Below are 21,854 nucleotides of genomic sequence, written 5' to 3' on the forward strand. Positions count from 1 at the left end.
ATTGGCTCTAGCCTCTGACTGTTGCTACGGGTAGAACTTAGGTCCTCATGATTGTTACACAAGTTCTACCACAGAGCTGTGCCTTCCTAGCTCTTTCTACTTTTTAAAAATAATCCCAAGGTTTAGGGGCAATGACTTTCAGCCTTGCTTGAACACTGAGATTCTTGGAGAGCTTTACAGAGCACTGATTCCTGACCTCTATCCACAGAAATCTTGATTCAGATGGACTGGGCTGTGTAGCCAGCTTAGAAAACCACAGTAGTTGAGCTTTAGGGTTCTCATCTTTTCAGCTGTTTCATTGTTGATTTTACATTCCTTTCTTTTTTACTTGTTTGGGGGACAGGGTCTCACTATGGATTTGGCTGTCCTTGAACTCAGGCGATCCTGCTGCCTCTGTCTACTGAATAATGTGATTACAAGCCTGTGATATGCTCAGTTCAGTTTTGCATTCTTCTTAATGCAGTGATAGATTCATGCATAAGGTTAACTATTGCAACTTTAGTTTATTTAGTGGGTCCTTTGAAGGTTAATTACCATGTTTGTTTTGCTTTTAAATCTGTCTTTCCATCTGAACCCCTTCTTCCTATTTTCCCCCACTTTTCTTATTTTTCAAATTATTTGTATTGTTTAGTAACAGATTTTAGGAAGCCACATTTCTTTGATCATCATGAAATTACTGTCAGAATTAGCATCTAAACTCCCAGTGGAATTTGGTTTCTGTTTTAAATATTTATTTTAATTAACAAATATATTTTACATTTATGGGTGTTTTGTCTGCTTGTATGACTACATCACTTATGTATCTGGTGTCTGGTGGGCCAAGAAGAGGGGTTATTGGATCCCCTAAAATTGGAGTTATGTATAGATAGTGGTAAGCCACTGTTTAGGTTCTGGAAATTGAATCCAGATCCTTTGGAAGAACCAGTGCTCTTAACTGCTGAGCCATATCTCCAACCCCTTATTAATTTTAACTACATGTACGTTTGTGTGTCTCTGTGCAAGTGACTAAGGAGGCTACATCCCTAAAGTGGGTTCAGAGACCAGACTCAAGTTTCTGAAAGAAACTGTGCTCCCACGTTTAGTCATTTCTTCAGCCCTGGAATCATTGAGGGGTTAAAAGGTTTTCTAACCATGACTTCACTGGTCTTACAGAGGAAAGTTGCATTGATTAAGCCTGTACAGTTGGAGCTTTAATTTATGCATTGTGAGAAAGTTGCTCAACTAGCCCAACTTGTTGGCAGCTTTGTAGAGGGATCCTCTGGGCACGTTCTGTTTTTACATTTTTCCCCCTGGTGCTGGTGATTGAATTTAGGGCCTCACACTTGGTTAAATTAGTGCTGTCTGAGCTACCCCGTCACTCCTCTACTCTAGTTGCTCAACCTGAAGTCGCTCTAGAGGATTGGTCCGTAAAGTTATCTGCATCTCTTGTCTTTGGAAGAATTATTTAAAAATGAAACTTTTTGCCCCTATGCCCCTAACACACACACACACACACACACACACACACGATTCTCAATGGGAATGAATGGGATGGAGGAGGCATGAGAATTGCTATTAGGAGATAAGGTTCCCTTGATTGTGAAGGTTTTGGATATTTATATTACTTATTATTTCTGTATTTATATCTTTTGATCACCAGTACTTTGGAGTGTTTTATTTAGAAACTATCAAATTCTAATTTACATGTTTTGAATGCATCTCTTATGATTAAACAGAAAGTAATTACTGATAAATAATTGCTCTCCTCATAAGGTGTGATTTCTGTAAATATGGATGAGTGTGTATAGTTTGGGCTTTCTCAGGTTAAACGTGTGTATACTTGTGTGCTTGTGCCTGTGTGTGTGTGCATGCATATGTTTTCAGGCAAGGTTTTGCCATATCACCTTGAATTTCAGATCATCTTTGCCCAGCCTCTTAAGTACTGGGATTACACATTCATGCCCCACAGCTGCCTTGAGAATATATTTATAAATGCAGACCTGAATGAAGGGTATTTATTAGTGCTAACTGACTGACTAGTTAATTAATACGGTAGACAGTCATTGTATCAATTGAATACATGGTAAAAGGATGACAGAACTAGTGCTTAATGAGCCAACTGATGCCAGGAATGTTAATGTAAGACACTAAATGCATCTAATGCTGTAGACCCTCTTAAGATCAGTAGTCTGGCATGGTGGTTGGGGCTTTAATCCCAGCAGAGGCAGCAAGATCTTTGAGTTCCAGGCCAGCCTGGTTGACATAGCAAGTTCCAGGCCAGCCAAAGCAGTATAGTGAAATCCTTTTTTAAAACAAACAACCAAAAAAGATAAACCTAGTTGAAAGAATAATTTTATGTGTGTAGGTATTAAATGGTTTTGATAATTATAAAAAAACCTACGCATTATTAGTCTTAAGTTAGGTGCATTGATTTATGGTGTTGTAGTTTTACTGTGTGAGAGGAAGTCTAAGTTAGATCGGTGCTTCGTAGGACTGACAACACTTCCGAAGTGTGCATGTGCTTTTTAAGGTAGGCTTTCACCCACTCTAGCTCCTTGGAGCTTCTGTGGAATTCTGATACAGTTCTTGTCCAGTTGCCAGGTATTAAAATTCAACTTCATTTCTAGTCTTTTAAAACAGTGGTTCCCAAAATAAGCTTTGTAGACTTCTGGGAAGCCCCACAGTCCTTTTCTTAAAGAGGTCATGAGCTTAAAATAATTTTCATAATCGGGCGGAGACACAATTTGGTTTTTCCCTATGTTCTAGTTGCACTGTGGTGCAACTGTGGTGTAGTAGGTAGATTGGTGGCTCCTTGGCATGATTTAAAACAGTTTCTTTGTGTTTCTCACATCTACGTAAATGTTGAGAATTTGAAAAAAAATTGCAGTTTCACTTAAGAATTTCTTTAGTGAAGTTTTTTTTTGCGTGATGAAAAATCTTTATTTTATGTATTAAATAGGAAGTGCGTAAGAAGCATTTGTGCATGCTCAAGTCTGCGGCTCATGCCTAGTTATGTGACTGAGCTGCAGGCTGGGTGCTGCTGCTTTTTTAAAAAAGCTTTAAAAATATTTTTATTTAACTTAATTTTTTTATGTGCATTAGTGTGAAGGTGACAGATCCCTTGGAATGGGCATTACAGACAGTTGTGAGCTGCCATATGGGTGCTGGGAATTGAACCTGGGTTCTTTGGAAGGACAAACAGCACTCTTAACCACTGAGCCAGCTCTCTAGCTTCTGGATGCTATTTTTTAAATGTAGTATCATTTTTATTTCTACTTCACAGAATGCCTGTAGATATACTACAGTCATTTAGACCTGGGTAGTTGGTGAAAATGAATAAAATGAGCCCACCACTTTAAGGGACATAACTTAGTTGTCAATGATAAAGTTAGATTTTTCAGATAAAAATTAGAGTTTTGGGAAATTTGGGCCTTTTAGCATTAGGTTGCTAGCTTCCTAATACTTAAAAGATTTTCCTAGTGAGATTGTTGTTGAATTTTAAAAATACATGTGTTCTAGCTGAGCATGGTTGTGCCTGTAATCTTAGCATGAGGGAGACCGAGGTAAGAAGATCGTTGTGGGTTTGTCCAGTCTGTGGTCTGCGCAATGAGTTCTGAGATACCCTGGACTATTGTTTGACCCTGTGTCAGAACAACACACAAGTACATACAATGTTCAGTAAGGAAATGGTTCAGCTTCTGGGAAATTTGAATAGCTCACTGAACCAGTGTTTTCCTAGATGACCAATTCCTAATGTGGGAGATTTGTTTCTGCGTGAGAAGCGGTCCTGTGTGTTGTGTGCAGCCTCGTGTGGAAGCCAGAGGCTGATGTTGGGTGCAGTTTGTCAGGAGTGCTCCACTTTGTCTTCTTTTCTGTTTTCTTGAGTTTGTTCATAGTCCTCAGCTCCAGAAAGCTGTCTGTTTTTCCTTCCAGCACTGGGATTAGAAGCCTGGCCACCATGGGCAGCTTTTTTTTTTTTTTTTTAATGTCATGGGTTTGGAGGTCAAAACGCAGGTCTCATGCTTATTCCTTGATTGAGCTGCCTCCCCAGCTCAACCCAGTGGATTTCTATACAACAAGCCTGGAATCTCAGAATTCAGATCCACTTTAAAACCTTAAGTAATCTCCATTTGTTGAGTTTTGGCATTGAATAAAAGATGAATATCCATTATCATCCGAGGATATTGAAATATTCTTCCCTATTATACATATCTGTGTCACATTTTCTTCCTGCACTTTAAAATCTACAGCAAAGTGAATGCTAAAGAAGGTAGGAGAATCCAGCTGTCTTCTGTTAATCTAGATGGTAGAGAAATTTGCACAGATGTAAAATATAGTGTTACTCTTATTACTAACTTGTGTTCTGGAAAATACTACTTTTCATAGAAGTTATTGAGGTTAACATTAATGGGCCTTTTGAAAATGGATTAAAATTTATTTTAATTTGTAGTAAGATAAATATTGTTATCTAAGTTAAATAAACCCATGTTCTGTTGTTTGTTTGGGGTGTTTTGTTTGTTTTGTTTTTCAAGACAGGGTTTCTCTGTGTAGCCTTTTTTTCCTTGGAACTCACTTTGTTCCTGGAACTCAGAAATCTGGCTGCCTCTGCCTCCCAAGGTGCAGGGATTAAAGGCATGTGCCACCATGCCCAGCAGCTGATAGGTACAGTTTTAAAGTAACTAGTTCTGCATTTTTTATTAGATTACCAATATTAGTCACAAATTTGGCTTATCTTGATGTTTCTGACATGGTTAATAATGTAAACTTTGTTCAGACCTTGCACATTCAGGAAAATGTAACAGGGACTTCCCTAGCTTGAGTTAGATTCCTGGATTAAGGATCTCAGCCAGTATAACCAGTATTGTCAAAATTACCGTTCAGATTTGATTATCTGTTAAATTCTCAGGTTAACTATGCCCATTACTACTAGGTCTAGCATATAAAGGAATTTATATGTTAAAATTTGAGGCATATGTACAATACCTGGTTTTTGTGGGCCTGGGATCAAGCCAGATTATCGTAGTAGGCAGTCTACCAACCCAGCTCACCCCCAGCCTTCAGGGGGCTTGTTTTCTTCCCTCACATCCCCTATCCATTTTCTATCAGAAGTTAATGTCACTGGCTTGGTTTCTTTCCATCCTTGGGACTACAGTGTGGCCAGGCTTTGATTCTGTATGCTCTGGCTGGGGATGGTCTCACCTGCCTCCATAAAATTTTTCCTGGAGAACCAGACTGTTATTGCAAAAGTCGGGAGTATATGCTGGCAGATGAAATAGATGACAGCTCTAGTATTTATTGATTCTTTTAAAAAAATTTATTAATTACACCTTATTCACTTTGTATCCCCCCATAAACCCCTCCTTCCTCCCCTCCTAACTTCACCTTCCCTCCCCCTTCTCCACGAATGCCCCTCCCCAAGTCCACTGATAGGGAAAGTCTTCCTCTCCTTCCTTCTGATCCTAGTCTGTTAGATCTCATCAGGACTGGCTGCATTGTCTTCCTCTGTGGCCTGGAAAGGCTGCTCCCCCCTCAGGGGGAGGTGATCAAAGAGCAGGCCTATCAATTCATGTCAGAGACAGTCCCTCTTCACATTACTATGTAACCCACTTGGACACTGAACTGCCATGGACTACATCTGTGCAGGGGTTCTAGGTTATCTCCATGCCTGGTACTTGGTTGGAATATGAGTCTCAGGAAAAGACCCCTGTGCTCAGATTTTTTGGTTCTGTTGCTCTCCTTGTGGAGTTCCTGTCCTCTCCAGATCTTCCTGTTTCCCACTTCTTTCATAAGATTCCATGCACTCTGCCCAACAGTTGGCCATAAGTCTCAGCATCTGCTTTGATAGTCTGCAGGGCAGAGCCTTTCAGAGGCCTTCTGTGGCAGGCTCCTAACTTGATTCCTGTTTTCTTATTCTTCTGATGTCCATCCTCTTTGCCTTTTGGGATGGGGATTGATCATTATAGCCAGAGTCCTTTCTCTTGATTAGTTTCTTTAGGTGTACAGATTGTAGTAGGTTTATCCTATGTTATATGTCTGTATGAGTGAGTATGTACCGTGTGTTTCTTTCTGCTTCTGGGATAGATCACTCACGATGATCTTTTCCAGTTCCCACCATTTAACTGCAAATTTCATGATTTCCTTGTTTTTTATTGGTGAGTAATATTCCATTGTGTAGATGTACCACAATTTCTGTATCCATTCTTTAGTTGAGGGGCATCTGGGTTGTTTCCAGCTTCTGGCTATTACAAATAAAGCTACTACAAACATGGTTGAGCAATTATTGATTCTTTTTAAACAATCTATTTAAACAGGTTATCTCTTTGTGGTTCTGAATTTTATGGCAATCTCTTCCTGCCTCAGCCTCCCGAGTGCTGAGATTACATATATGCGTGATCCATCATGCCCAGCTTCAGGATGTGTTACTCTAAAATAAGATTATTTAATTTAAAGCTGTTGCCATGGAAAACATTTAAATCTAAGACTTGTGATTAAGCAAACCCCTGTCCCAGTTGTCCCAGTAGTTCACCCTAGAAGTTACTATATTTGTGTTGCATTGTTTGTGTTCTTAATGCTTTATGCTTTTGGATGTTCTTTAGCTACTCAAGTGTAAGTAGCATCTAAGCTGTACCTTGTTAAAGGGAGTTAACTTGAACAGTTGGGTTTCTTCCTTGAGAAGCTTATGTTTAGAATCTCTTCCTAATTGTATTTCACTAAGCCAGCACCACCCCACTCCCTGCAAAAGAGTACCTCTTGATCTTTTAAAAAAAAACATTTCCATGCTGAGTATTAGTTTTATTATCACTCAACAAAATATGCAACTTCTAGAAAAGTTTATGCTTGATATATATAAAATAGTAGTACCGTTTGTCCCTTCTCACCTCTTCCCCCTTAAGCTGGTGCTCTTGCTTGCATGGAACTGCATGCCCAGCTCCTGGAGTCTTCTTTCTATAACGTGTGGCTGCATTCCTCCTTCCTAACATAAACTTATTCTAGACAAAATACGTGATTCTTGTTTCTTGTTAGCATTTTTCCTGTGTTCCTTTCAACACCTCCTCTCTTAGCTCGGCAGATTCATTCTGATGTGCACACAGGTATTCTGATGGCTCTCTTGGCATCAGAATGCTTAGCTTCTTTCTCCCTTTTCTTACGTCCTCTCCTTGAAATTTGTGATAGCCCAGGAACTATTGCCATTTTGGGCTGGGTAGTTTTGGTTTGTTCTGAAGGATAGTTTGTCCGCCCTTTGAAGGATGCTTATTAAATAGGCCTATCCTTTACCATTAGATGACTGTTACTACTGTGCTCACCTTTTCCTTCCCTTTACCTTTTCCATTTCTGACCATCAAAACTTCTGTCAACTAAGTGCTAACCAGGCCTGACCCGCTTGTTCTTCCAATGTCAAAGAACAGGCAATTCAGGGTGTTATAATCAGAGACTAAAACTTTCTCTAGATGTTGCCAAATGTCCCTTATGAGACTAATTTGCCCTGTTGGGAGTCACTGGTATGACCATACAGCTTTGGCCAGTCAAAGGCAAGAACGAGTAATAAACCTTTAAACGATAATGCAGACTGTCCTTTTCCTTCCCCTGCTACCTGACATGCTTCAGTCTGACTGTGAAGTAGGGCATTGGTAGTACCACCAAGTGATCTGTTGTGGATGAAGAGCTTAAACAAAGTCAACTGTAGCTATTCGGGGATTTGGTTATAACTGTAACACAACCCTTTCTAACTTGACAGGAACTTTCTATATTGTCCCATTCATTTTGATACCTCTGTAGTTCCTAATTAGTTTAGTATATTTGGCTTTTCTAGATGTTTTGTGCACACATGCACAAGCTGAAGATTGAATCCAGTACTTCATACACATAGGTACATGTTTCACCGCTACCTCAAATCATATATCCCAGCACTCAGGAGGCGAGGCAGGCAAAGATCTGAGTTCAAGGTCAGCCTGTTCTACAGAGTGAGTTCCAGGACAGCCAGGACTACACAGAGAAATCCTGTCTTGAAAAACCAAAAAAGAAAAGAAGAACAGAAAAAGAATAGTTTATTTTATGAGATGAAATCCTGTTGTGTTGCACAAGTCAGGCTTTCAAAACTTTGTATTCATGACATTTTTATTGACTTGGATATAAAAGCATATAAAGTAGATATACAAGTAAAACATTTACTGATAAAGTATAGTTTATTTAAAAATTCTTTGCTGTATATAAAATTTTATCATTGAAGATCAAAGTAAATTTGTGTACTAATAGGATGAATGTGCTGGTTGAGTTTTACATATAGTTTTGCTGGATATTTGATGCTGCCAGACATAGAGCATCTTCAGTATTTTCCAGAATTTTGTGTTTTGATTTTATGAACATCAGTGCTAAGAATGCTGCCTCACATGCACACACAGTACAAAGTAAAAGAATGTTTAGGGCCATTTCAAATTGTTGGAAATGTATTCCTAATCCCAAACCCAAATTCACTAAGCAAGGAAAAGAAATGAAAATCAGGACAGCCACTCAAGTGACAGTGTTTAAAATCAAGCATCCTAATACAGCATGATTCAAAATTACACGAACTTGACACATGCCGAAGAATGGGGGTAGGAAAATAGTCTGTCCTCTGTAATTAAACCGTTCCATCTGGACCCTGCAGTAAGAACACCACAGGTGTTAGCAGAGCCGTTCAGAATCTGGCTGCAGTGGGGTGTGCTATACGTTGAGTGTGGGGAAGCACCGCCAGAGATACCTTGGCTTTATGGCTTATTTTTTGTGGATTCAGAAACCTCCTACTACTGTTCCTGTGTGTGTGTGTGTGTGTGTGTGTGTGTGTGACCTCCACGTTTTTATTTAGGACCCCTGGATGGGATCATAAATTACAGTTTAAGAAACTGGCCGAGGTGGTTTCCTGTCTTGGCTTCCCTATTGGCTGGGGCCGCTGGTGTGCACTGCTGGGTGTAGACCCAGCCAGAGCCAGTAGTGCTTCCGAGTAAGCAGTGCTCCTTGAGGGGTATTGTAGAAGATTTTGTGATAGGGAGGGCCTTGTAGGTGGAGTCTAATATAGCATTTTGTAAGACACAGTAAAGAATTATTTTGTCATCACACAAGACTTGAAAAGTTCCTAGAAACTCATAGGAGAAAAACATAGCTAGTATATAGCCCAATTCTAGGAATTAAATTTTTCTTAATTGAAGCTTTTTCTTTGAAGTTTAATCTGTTCAACATTTGAGAAAAATCAATGTTGCAAACATGTGCCAACATAATGTTTGTCTTTAAAAGGCCCGGAGTGGTAGTGCACACCTGTAATCTCAGCACTCAGGTGACAGAGGCAGACAGATCTCTGTGAGTTGGAGGCCATCCTGGTCTATAAAAGGAGTCCAGGACAGCCAGCGCTATCGGAGAAACCCTGTGTCAAAAAATAAAAAATAAAATAAAATAAAATAAAATAAATTAAAAATAAATAAAAATTAAAAAGAGACTGTGGAACTGTCATGTTTATGAGACTACATAAGTACAAACATCTTTTAAAAACTCCTTTTTAAAATGGGTTGCAGAGTTTAGCCCATGAGAATATATTCTGCTGAGCTACAGCCTGTGCCCTTAACTTCTTTACTTACATGTTCTGATTTGGTATGCCTCACCTGGAAGTAAAGATTTTACTATGTGATTCTTTTCTTCTTTTATCTAAGGATAGGGCATAGCCTAATTTCTTAAAATGTGTAAATAGATTGCATTTTTATTTTAAGATATCAAAAGTGGTACTCTAGTTTGTTACAGAAATGGGATGTTGGTCTAAGCATGCTTTCTGATACATTCCTTCTAATCTGTATCTTTAGCGCTTTTGCAAATGTAGGCTTGTTGCTTTGGTCAGTTATGGCTCCCACATTGCTTTTATATACACTGTTGCATTTTATTACTCAGGTAATCTGTAGGGTGGGCAAGACAGATATTGTGCACATTTCATAGATGAGACCATTGAGAGATTTGAGGAGGTCATTTATGCTGCTAGGACTTTAATTGACACTGTGGAGAAATAGATGCAAATACTTAAATTTTATATTGGTACAAATTTATACTAATTATGAAAATACAAGTGAGTTTATTTGCAAGCTTAAATTTGTCTAAGACAGTTCCACAGAATAAAAAAGGGTACAGACTCTTGCTTGGTTTATGTCTGTGTCTTAATTAACGTTTTTACTCCAAGGCAACATATAAAAGAAAGCATTTAATTGTGGTCTTGCTTGCAGTTTCAGAGGGTTTCTCCATGAGCATCATGGTGGGATTATGCAAGCGGCTAACAAAGCGCTCAAGTAGTGTCTGAGACAACAGCTACAATGTGAGAACCTCATGGCCCATCTCTAGTAACACATCTCCTCAGCAAGGTCACACTTCCTGGGCCTTACCAAAGAGTTCCACCAACTTAGGACCAAGTATTCTAACAAATGAGCCTATTGGATCATTCTTATTCAAACTACCACAGTCAAGAACTGCCTGGTGTTGGGGATTTCTAAGATGAGACAATGTAGCATTTTTCTTGATCTTCTAAATTCGTGGTGCTATGTATGTATGTTTGTATTTATTTTGAGCTCTTAGGACTGCGAGACAAATAAGGTGAAATTACTGTAATATGATGTGTAAAGTATAATAAAGGTATGCCTTAAATGTGAGGAAGGGGATCAAGCAACACAGGGAAGTAATTCCCTGGAGTTGAGAGGCAAGGTGACTGACAGCAGAGTAGGGGGAACTGTGAACATTTAAAATATTTAAGCCGTAATTTGAAAGAAAGCCTAGGGCTTAATTACTGAATGGTTAAAATGAGGAGAATGTTGTAGGACAAAGAAATGCTATGAGTTAAGCTTGTGAAACACAGAAATGCATTTGTTGGACAATATATGGGACTTAACCTGTCTTTGGAATGGGTATATAATGGTGAGGATAACAATTCCAGTCCTAGTCCACAGGTGTCGATGAGACAGAAGAGACAGTATGACGAAGGTTAGTTGAGAGCTTGCTTACAGTTTCATTATCCTCATAGTGGGAGCATGGCAGCACTCACAGAGCTGGAGCTGAGAGCTAGATTCTGTTCTGCAGGCAGAGAGACCCTGGTGTAGGCTTTTGAAACCTCAGAGTCTACCCACAGGGACACACTTGGTCCATCAAGGACATACCTCCTAATCCTTCTAATCCTTTCAAATAGTGCCACTCTCTGGTGAGAAAGCATTCAAATATTTGAGCGTAAGGTGGGCATGTTTATTTAGACCACCACAACAGTGCTTTTGTTATAGAAACTGAACTTAGGAGTCTGGCAGCAAGAGGTATCAGACTAGTAGTTCTCAGGTCCGATTGGAGTTTTTTCTCCGTTCCTGCAGTCTGAAGATTGACTCTTGGGTCTTCAGTGTACTAAATAGGCACTTTATTACTCATCCATATTCTAGTGTGTTTGTGTGGCGGGGGAGAGGTAGGTAGCTCTGAGTTGTGCAATCAGGCATTGAATTTATGGCCTTCTTGTCTTGGTCTCCTAGGGAGCTGGGATTGCCAGTGTGCACTACTACACCTAGCCAAGATTTATGTTTAGCGTTTTGTTTTTCTTTTTGACCATACAGTGATGTCTTTTTCTCCTCCCTTCCTCCCTTTCTCCATGAATAAATCACCATTACTTAGAAGTAAGACTGTGTACACTGAGCACATGTCTATTTTGTCAGTTAAGTTCACAATCTAGTAGCAAGTGCCTCTTACGGAAACAAGTGATGGTTTTCCAATTCCGATGGGTGTAAGCTGCTCTTTACGTAACCTTCTATATGCCTTTGAACTGTTAGTAGCTAACCCCTGTCCTTGTCTTAGGTTTTCTATGGTATATGCTTTATTAGGAGAAAATGTAAACAAACATAATGTGTTTGGGGATAATATTCTTTAAAAACAAAATTCTTAGGATTCAGACACTGAAAGCTATGTGCAGTACACTTCATATAGCTTTTTCTCATTTGGGTTCTCCTTTTATTTCCAGATTTAGGGTTTCAGTAACTCTTTGTCCAACTGCTTAGTGTAATTGGAACCCTTTCCTGATCTCTGATTCCACACACCCTTGTGCAAATAATCTTTATCAGGAAAGTGGTTCTGCAATGACTGTTTATTAGCTGGGTAAAATCTCAGCACTTGGGAGGCTGATGCAGAGGTATTGCTGTGGGTTCCAGGCCATCCTCAGCTACAGAGTAAGACCTTATTTCAAAACAGAGCCTCTCCTATCTTTTTATAATTATTGACATATATGAAAATTGCTGCTTTATAATGGTTGAGAGGCATTAAAAAGTAACTTTAGAGCAGTGGTTTTCAACCTGTGGGTCATGATCCCTTTTGAGGTTGAACGACCCTTTCACATATCCTGCATATCAGATATTTATATTACGATTCATAACAGTAACAAAATTACAGTTATGAAGTAGCAACAAAATAATTTTATGGTTGGGGGTCACTACAACCGAGGAACTGTGTTAAAGGGCCACAGCATTAGGACGGCTGAGAACCACTGCTTTAGAAGAAGTGAATGTTAAATGCCAATGATTACTATGAATTCTAAGAAGGTTCAAAATTGCAGCAGTGGCATATAAAATAGAAAGGGTGCAAAAACAGCTAAGTAGAAGTTTGGGGTAATGGTACATTTGGTAAGATAAGATTTGATTTGCATTAATGAGAAGGCCTGAATTTTTATTGATTTTGGAATATCAGAACTAGCTACATTTTATAGTTAAGCTACTTCAGACTTCAAACATTTTTAAAACTATGGGCATTGAGTCCTTTGCCTTAAGCAGAATAGTTTTTCTTTCCCCAAGTAAATGTATCTACCTTGTGAAATGCATTCTTATTATCTCTCTCTTTCTTTCTTAGATTATCCTGCTCGCCAGATGTCTGACGGTTTTTCTTGCATAATTGGCCATTGGTTTTCACTGCCTTCAAAAGATCAAAATTACTCCAGAAATTGGAGAATTTGATTTAAAAGAAAAAAATCGAACAAATGGACAATATGTCTATAACAAATACACCAACAAGTAATGATGCCTGTTTGAGCATTGTACATAGTTTGATGTGTCATAGACAAGGTGGAGAAAGTGAAACATTTGCAAAAAGAGCAATTGAAAGTTTGGTAAAGAAGCTGAAAGAGAAGAAAGATGAATTGGATTCTTTAATAACAGCTATAACTACAAATGGAGCTCATCCTAGCAAATGTGTCACGATACAGAGAACACTGGATGGACGGCTTCAGGTTAGTCTTTTTTTGTATGACTTCTGTGGTAGTCGAGTAAGATACTTTTACATTTCCTCTTAAGTTACTGCCAGTTTAATGTGAACTCCATTTCTATGTTTATTTCATATATTTAAAGATTTATTTTATTACTTATGTGTGAATATGTGCATGTGTGTGTACAGATACTGGAAGATGCCAGAAGAGAGCATTCTCAGATGCTGGGATCAAACTCTGCTCTTCATAATAGAGCATCAGGTATTCTTAATGCTGGGACATCTCTGGAGCTCGGTAGCTCTGTCTGCTGACATACTGTGCATCTCTTGCCAGTATGTGTGGGGAGAGTATGTGGAGGAATAAACAAAGGGTGGAAGTTACATTTTTTATGTTATTATTAAAAAATAGTTGAGTGAGGAAAATTGGAAAAATAAGTGAGAAGAAGCCCTGCATCTTGACAACTACCTTTAGCACTGTGGCAATCGTCATTACAGTTCACAGTTCACACTCCCTCTACCGGCCAGCCTTTTGTAAATACCCAGACTGATATATTGGACTCTTGTAATTTGGGTATGTTATACTACTTCAGTTGCTATGAAATATTTACTGTAGGCAGTCGTTTTGTTCTGGCAGCAGTGTCTTTTGTTTTACAGAAGCTTTTCAGTTTCATGAGGTCCCATTTATTGATTGTTGCTCTTAGAGCCTATGCTGTTGGTGTTCTGTTCAGGAAGTTGTCTTTTGTGCCAATGAGTTCTAGGCTCTTCCCCACTTTTTCTTCTGACTGATTTAGTGTATCTGGTTTTAAGTTGAGGTCTTTGATCCACTTGGACATTATTTTTGTGCAGGGTGATAAATATGGATCTATTTTCATTTTTCTGCATGTAAACATCCAGTTGGACCAGCACCATTTGTTTGAAGATGCTGTCTTTTTTCCATTGAATGGTTTTGGCTTCTTTGTCAAAAATCAAACCATGTATGGATATAACCTAGAACCCCTGCTTGGATGTAGCCCATGGTAGCTCAGTATCCAAGTGGGTACCGTAGTAAGGGGAACAGGGACTATTTCTGACATGAACTCAATGGCTGGTTCTTTTATCTCCCCCCTTCCTCACCCGAGGGAGGAGCAGCCCTGCTAGGCCACAGAGGAGGACTTTACAGCCAGGCCTGAAGATATCTGATAAGCCAGGGTCAGGTGGAAGGGGAGGAGATCCTCCCCTATCAGTGGACTTGGAAAGGGGTAGGGAGAAGATGAGGGAGGTAGGGTGAGATTGGGAGGGAATGAAGGCGGGATACAGCTGGGATACAAAGTTAATAAACTGTAACTAATATTAAAAAAATAAAAATTTAATTAAAATAAATTAAAAAAGAAATTCACTGGTCAGTTTTTTCATATAAAGCTATATCATATATGTGAAGAAGTATAGAAATGTGGTGTTAGATTTTAAATTTTTATTTCTAGATTTTAGGCAGGTTTTGACAAATTCATACTTACGTTTTAAAAACCTTAGTGCAGGTCTTGAAATTAACTCTGGTCAGATTCTTGCTCTGATGTATGATCCTGGCTAAGTTAGTTACTCTTTGTAAGTATTCTTCAGCCTAACTTGAAACTTGATCTCCCCCTCCCCCACCTCAGCCTCCTGAGTGCTGAGGTTACAGGCATGTACTCCTTTGCTTTAGTTATTTTGAGCTTTGGATTTCTTATCTATGAAAAGATAGTTATAATCTGAAATTGGCAGTGTGGGTGGGAATGTGTGTGGGACTCTCACACCTTTTTTCTTACTGTATGCTCAAAACATATCTCTTCTGTGACCTTAAAAGGGGTGAAGATTTCTTTTATCTTTGTAAATAAGCATATAAAGCACCTGAGCATTCCCTAATTCATCTCAGTTCTGACCCAGTCCACTTGGAGATGCCAATCATAATCATCTGGTTGTTTGTCTGTGTCTGCCAGCTGTACAAGTTCCCACAGTCCCACCCACGGGTTCAGTAATTTACTTAGCATCTCCCAGAACTGAGGAATCCTTTCTTACCATTAGGAAGGGCATTGCAAAGACTGCGGATTGAGAGCTGCATAGGCAAGGTAAACCTCCACACCTCCCCCTCCAGGTCAACCAGTCTCCAAGGACTGCCACATGTTCATGACTCTCTCCAAATTATGTTCTTTGTTTTCTTTTCTTTTATTCCCCTCTTGCAGGTTCCATTACCTAGACACAATTTAAGTCATTGTTTGTAACCAACTCTACATTATAGCCCCTATGTGTTCTACAGAGGTTGGGGAGTGGGGCTGAACTTCTGCCTTATCTTTCCTGAGAATGGCCCTGATGCTATCTGGAGCTGCAGCTGTCAGTCAGCTCAGACCTTGGAAAAAGGAGAAGCCTAAGATTTTAGTTGTATTCGAGGAAATGGGAGCAGAGCCATGTGTTATTTTGCTCACTCCTTTAAAGAGTAAAGGAGTGAGTCCCTTCCATAATGTGTAGTGCATAACTCATACTTAATAAATGATCGATTCTTTTTCCAGGTGGCTGGTCGGAAAGGGTTTCCTCATGTGATCTATGCCCGTCTGTGGAGGTGGCCTGATCTGCACAAGAATGAGCTGAAACATGTTAAATATTGTCAATATGCATTTGACTTAAAGTGTGATAGTGTCTGTGTGAACCCATATCACTATGAACGAGTTGTCTCACCTGGAATTGGTAAGTTGACTGTCATTGCAGAACTTTGATACATGCCCAAAGGGGAAGGACCTTAGGGGTGTTGAATTTTTCTAAGTTAAAGCTTGTATTTGAGGGTTGCCCAAGACTTAAGATAAAGCTGAAGAATCGTAAATAAAATTCTGTTTGAGACCAGGTGTCATTTCTCAGCCTGGTCAAGAGCTGGCTGTGTAGTCAAAGATGATTCTTGATCCTCCTGCTTCTACTTCTGAGCACCGGAATCAAAGGTGTATACCACATGCCTGGCTTAGGATTCAGTTATTTTAAGTGAAGTGTAAATGCTTAAATCAAATTTGTGCTTTTTGATTTCTTAAACAGTATATAAAATTGACCCTTTACCTACTCTGTACATGTTGAAAATAAGATGGGAAACATTGTAAATTTAAACTATATGTAGGCAGCATTTATCCTACTTTTAAATTGAAATGGTTCATGAAGTTTTGTAATCTCTGGCTTGATGTTCTACAACTTAAAATGTAATGGAAGATATTTTCATGGTAATGATTTATGTTTTATTTTCTTTCCCTTAAAAAAATAAGATCTCTCAGGATTAACATTGCAGAGCAATGGTAAGTAACTGGTTTCTTGTAACTTTTTTTTTTTTAATTTTCTTCTAACAAGTCTTACCTTTTGCTCATAAACAAATGGTTTGTGTAGGAGCTAGTAACACTAGCAAGAAAAAATTGCTACCCTGAACATACAGATTTTGGAGAGGAGGAATGCATTTAACATTAAAATTGCATTTATTAAGTTTATTTTATGCATTTGAATGTTTCTTGAGTGTTTCGCCTGCGTATATGTCTATATTGTGTGTACCTGGTACCTATGGAGGCCAGAAGGGGCATCAAGTCCCCTAAAATTAGAATTACAGACAGTTGTGAGCTACTCCTTTTGGAGCGCTAGGAATTGAACCTGGGTCATCTAAAACAGCAGCCAGTGCTGTTAACTACTCTGGAGCCAACTAAGTTTTTTAAGTGTGACGGATGAATGCACCAGGACACAAGTCTCATTAATGCTCAGTTTTAACTGGGTTTTAATTGAAATCAGTTTGAAAGAAAATCAAATATTCGGTATAGGTAGATATTGTCAGTAACCATAATGTGTGATAATTTGGAATTGTGTGTACCATATCTTATAAAAATATCTATTCTAGTTTTTCTTCATTTCACCTTAATTTACATTCAGGAATGATAATATTGATGATGTTTTTAAATTATGCATATTAATATTTTGAAAAATATTTTAGCAAAACAAGGCTAAAATGTTTTGAGGTGAAACAATCGACTTGGTTTTAATTTTGGAATTTTGGCATATGTAAAAATGGAAAGTTTTAAATCTTCGGCTTTAATAACTTAATAGATTTATTAACAAACTAAACTCTTTGGGGAAAAGACTAATTGGTGGAGATGCTTTGCTATAGAGCCACCATCATCTTAAAACTGTGAGCTCTTCTGCAGGCAATAGCAATGCGGCACTTCTTTCATGTGTAGACTCTTAGAGGTGGGCCAGAGACAACACAAAACTTTAAAATTTTGGAAAAGGCTGTTTTGCTCCAGTCTTTTTTCTTCTGTGTGCTTGATAGTGGAGGCATGTTATTTTGACTTACAGGTTTTGAGAACTATGGTTGGTTGGTAGTGGAAGCCATGGTGGTTTGGGAATGGTAGCTTTAGGGTTGCTGAAAACACTGCCTCTGCCAGCTCAGGACTTCTTGTAAACAAATATCCTTCAGGTTGTCACTATTGCCAATCCATAGTTTCTGAGAACTAAAGCATTTACTCACTGGAATTAGGGTGCAAAGAAACTTTACTGCTAATTTCAGAATTTTAGTGTGGGGTGGTTGTGAGGGTTCCACGTAGGGATTGTGTGATTTCTTTCTTCAGGGACACTAAGGCTATAGCCAGCCTTGTGGGTCCCCCTAGTGGCAGTTTTGTAGATAGTCTTGCCTGGCTTATTTGCTTAGAAAACACATCTTTCACATTTCATTTTTGAATTGGACAAAGAAATAATAGTCGGCCATGTAATGAAAAGTTGAGAAAAATGAAGCACTTCCTTTACTTGTCAGCTGGGATTTTTGTGGTTGTCATTTCCAGTATCTCTTTCATGAAACCCTGATCATACTGACGCATGTATTCATTTTACAAATATTTAGTGAGTTTTCTATTGCCTGCTACTCTGCTAAGGTTTAGGGATATTAAGACAAATGTGGCATGTTTCTTTCATTCAGAGTTAGAGTCTTTTGGAGGGAAGAAAAAGTTAGCAAGAGAGTAGCATGCTATCAGGTGAGTGGCTTGCTTGTAGCAGTGACAGAATGCCCAGTGACTTAAGCTTATTCTTTGTCACCTATGCAGAATTTATTCTTTACCTCTCATATAAAACTGCTCTCATATTATCCTCTAAAAAAGCTAACAGTTATTAAATGTTTGTTCTATGTGAGATACTGAGCTAAGTGACTTATGAGTGTCTTAGTCAGTGTTCTGTTGCTGTGAGGAGATACTGTCGCGCGCAGCCTTCGCCGATAAGGATGACGCGGCAACCGAAGATTTGTCCAGCAGAATCTTTATTATACAGCTCTTGTAGGTAGATGGGGAAGGACCTCAAGCCTTGTGAGTGCTCTGCTTAAATAGCCAGCCCGCAGGGCTACGTGCTCGTCTGTAATTGGTGCTCCGCACAATACCCAATTAGCATGTGTTCTCTGATAGGGAGAGCACTCAAATCCATATTAGCATCCTGTGGCGCATGCGCTGCTGCAAGATACAGCACTGACAAGAAGAACCAGGAAACAGGAAGCCAGCGCCATCTTGTAATGGCGAATGCGGCTCCCGACAGATACCATGACCACAGTAATTCTTATAAAATAAAGTGCTTTAATTGGGGCTTTCTTATAGTTGCAGAAGTTTAGTCCTTATCCTCATGGTGAGGAGCATGGTGCCAAGCAGGCAGACATGGTAAACTGAGAGTTCTACATCTGGATCCAAAGGCAGCATGAAGAGAGAAAGACATTTGGCCTGACTTGAGCTTTTGAAACCCCAAAGCCCACCCCTAGTCACACACTTCTCCAATTAGACCACACCTCCTAATCTCTCTCACATAGCATCACTTTCTAATTCAAATATATGAGTCTGTGGGGGCCATTCCTCTTCAAATCACCATAGTGAATATTGTACCATTGTCCATTTAACTACTTTTCTGTGGTAGGTGAGATTATCTTTACTTCTCCTGAGTAGGAGACATGAATCTTAGAGATCAAGGAACTTGCTCAGCTCAGAGTCAGGTTTGCTTTAAAATATTAATCAACAGAAAAGTGTTATAAAAAATTCAGACTCTATGAAGTTATAGAGTCATCTTTGTTTTTATTGATATATCTATCTTTTTTTTTTAAAGACTTTGTGGAACATGGATACTTAAAACACCTTTTTTTTTTCAATAAATGAATTTGTTGAATATGAACCCAGAAAAGAAATATTTTACAATTTGGTATCCGTGATGGCTATTCTTAGTTGTCAGCTTGACTACATCTGTAATTCACTGAAAACCCAAGAACTAGACACACCTGTGAAGGACTTTTAGTTAATTGGGTCACTTGAGGTAGTAAGATCCACCTTAAATCCAGGTCAGTGGAGGTTGGGAGACTACCTTAAATCTGGGCCACAATTTTATAAAAAACACAGAAGAAGAAAGGTTTGGCTCTTTGATTGCTCTTGTTCTCCCTGGTAAGTTCATTCCTTCACTGATATTTGAGCCTGTTTCTTTCGGATTCCAGTGTATGCCAAAGACCAGCTAACTTACTGAACCTTGTAAACTGGGCAACTACAGAATTCTTGTATTTCATCCAGAAGATAGCCATCATTAAACTAGCTTGATCACAACCTGTAAGCCACTCTAGTAAACCCATAATATACACATATGTGTTCGTGTGTATGTATGTATATTACATACATATATATGTGTGTATATATGTACATGAAGAACAGAACTCTGACTAGTAACAGATTTGTGGTTCTAGGATAAATTTAAGTATCTGGAGCATGCTTAGAAATTGCCAGTGGCTACAGTTACTGAAGACTCCCTTGGTCATATGAAGAGCAGTCAAAGCCCATGGTTAGAAAGTAAAGTGCTTGCTATGTAGAATAGGGGATTTAGCTGTATATAAAACTTTTGACAATATGTGAAATATTAAGGAAAATAATGATGCTGGCTGGTTACTTCTAGCATTTCTGCATAAATTGACAATGGACAAAAATAAGCTTGTGGATAAACAATTTCTAGTATCTCAAGATACAGTGACAAAGGAAAAGAATGAACTAAGTGGAACAGTTGACCAGCTCCAGATGTGCATAAACAGTCTAAAAGTTTCTAAGTGTGCCCTGGAAGAGAATTTCACCATCCAGGATAACCCCAAAAAACACCAGTGAAAGAAAATCCTCACTGTGGGCAAAACTTATGGTGGTAGTTTTGCTATGAAGGAGAAATGGTCATATATGAGATTGTTTAATGACTCATTGGTTGTAGCCAGTGGTCAGAGAGTTGGAAAGAATAGCATTAAAAATTGGAGAGAAAGACATTTGGGGAAGAAGTATGTGAATTGATTTCATTGAATGGGCATCATGTGTTTTGTGTGTGAAGATACTTGGATACTTGGGTCCATTAACCTGCTACCAAATCAATAAAGGACACAGACACCTGATAGAATTTTAAATAAGCCTTATTTAACCTGGACTGGGCAGGTACTACCCCCTAATCTGTCTCATTACCTCTCAGCCCCACATCCCATGCCTTTTGCTTTAATCATTCCTTTCTGGGCTACTTCCTGTCTAATATCCCCATAAGTACTTGCATGTGCTTTCCATCTGAGCTGTCTCTCTCCATGCTAATCCAGAGTACTCCTTCCTGTCATGTGCTTCTTTCCACGCTAACACATTATTATTGCAGCAGTAATTATTAACCTGTTACACACGTTTGTGTGTGTGTGAGTATGTCTGTGTGTGGCTCTGGGTGTGTCTGTGATAACTTGGCGTCTGTTCTCTTCTTCCTCTAGTATGTAAGTTTTTGGACCCAAACTCGGTTGTCTATCCTTGCTGGTAAGCCATCTCTTCAGCCTGCATATCACCATAGTATACAATAGTGTTTTGTGACTTGTTTTTTTTTCCCTTATCAAAAACTCTGTTCTAGACTTTCATCCCAATTGATGTTTTCACTCTTACCAAGAAATACGCATTTTAAATTAAATTGAAAAAAATTTGTAGGTTGGCAGCAGTTCCTAACAAACTAGATAGCTTCCTTCCTTCCTTTCTTGAAATTGATGGCCATTTTATTTTTACGCATTGAAATGATGGCCATTTCATTTTTATGCATAAAAATTGATGGAAAACCAGTACTAGTTCTGTTAAAGAAAACAGCCTTTGAAAAGCATAGTAAGTATACTTAACATACCATATTCTAAAATACAGCTTGAAAACATGTAGCATACTGCTTAATTTCAGCACAATGGATTTAAGACTAAGTATATATTGTTAACATCCATCACAGGTGGATTATAGTTTATCATGGTCATCATTTCTTTGTCTTGTAAAATCTAATAAATCTTTCAGAGGAGGAAAAGTGAAAGACCTGTCTACACAACACTGTATTGCCAATAATAGCACATTATTGCATCAACGGTAGTTTTCTTGGCATGACTTGACTACATTTTAGCATCATCTAGAACTGTGGTCACATATCAGAAGGCATACTTCAGCATCTGATTTATATGTAACCCTGGGCTCATATTCTGTAATCCCCATATCTTCAGGATTTGTGACATCATCTGTGCCACAGCCCGAAGACTTGCGTGACAGGCTTGGGCTATTCCTTCCTTGGATTTAATATCCTTGACTGAAGCAGGACTGTGATGAATTCTGATATGCACAGGATAGCATCCTGTTTTGAGGACCCTTTGCTAGCCT

The 21,854-nt window shown here is 38.8% G+C and overlaps 1 protein-coding gene across 3 annotated transcripts in view; it reads left to right on the plus strand.

Annotated features, from left to right (window-relative positions):
• Positions 1-21,854, plus strand: part of Smad4 (SMAD family member 4) — a 51,109-nt gene that overhangs the window by 3,525 nt on the left and 25,730 nt on the right. For all 3 annotated transcript variants that reach the window (XM_021640762.2, XM_060377061.1, XM_060377062.1), the window contains exons 2-4: positions 12,850-13,225; positions 15,720-15,894; positions 16,452-16,481. In XM_021640762.2, the coding sequence (XP_021496437.1) occupies positions 12,977-13,225; positions 15,720-15,894; positions 16,452-16,481 (454 nt within the window). In that variant the 5' untranslated portion in view covers positions 12,850-12,976. The remainder of the gene's footprint in view (positions 1-12,849; positions 13,226-15,719; positions 15,895-16,451; positions 16,482-21,854) is intronic.

The sequence above is a fragment of the Meriones unguiculatus genome, chromosome 2 (genome assembly GCF_030254825.1).
Source record: "Meriones unguiculatus strain TT.TT164.6M chromosome 2, Bangor_MerUng_6.1, whole genome shotgun sequence".
Taxonomy (NCBI): Eukaryota; Metazoa; Chordata; class Mammalia; order Rodentia; family Muridae; genus Meriones; species Meriones unguiculatus.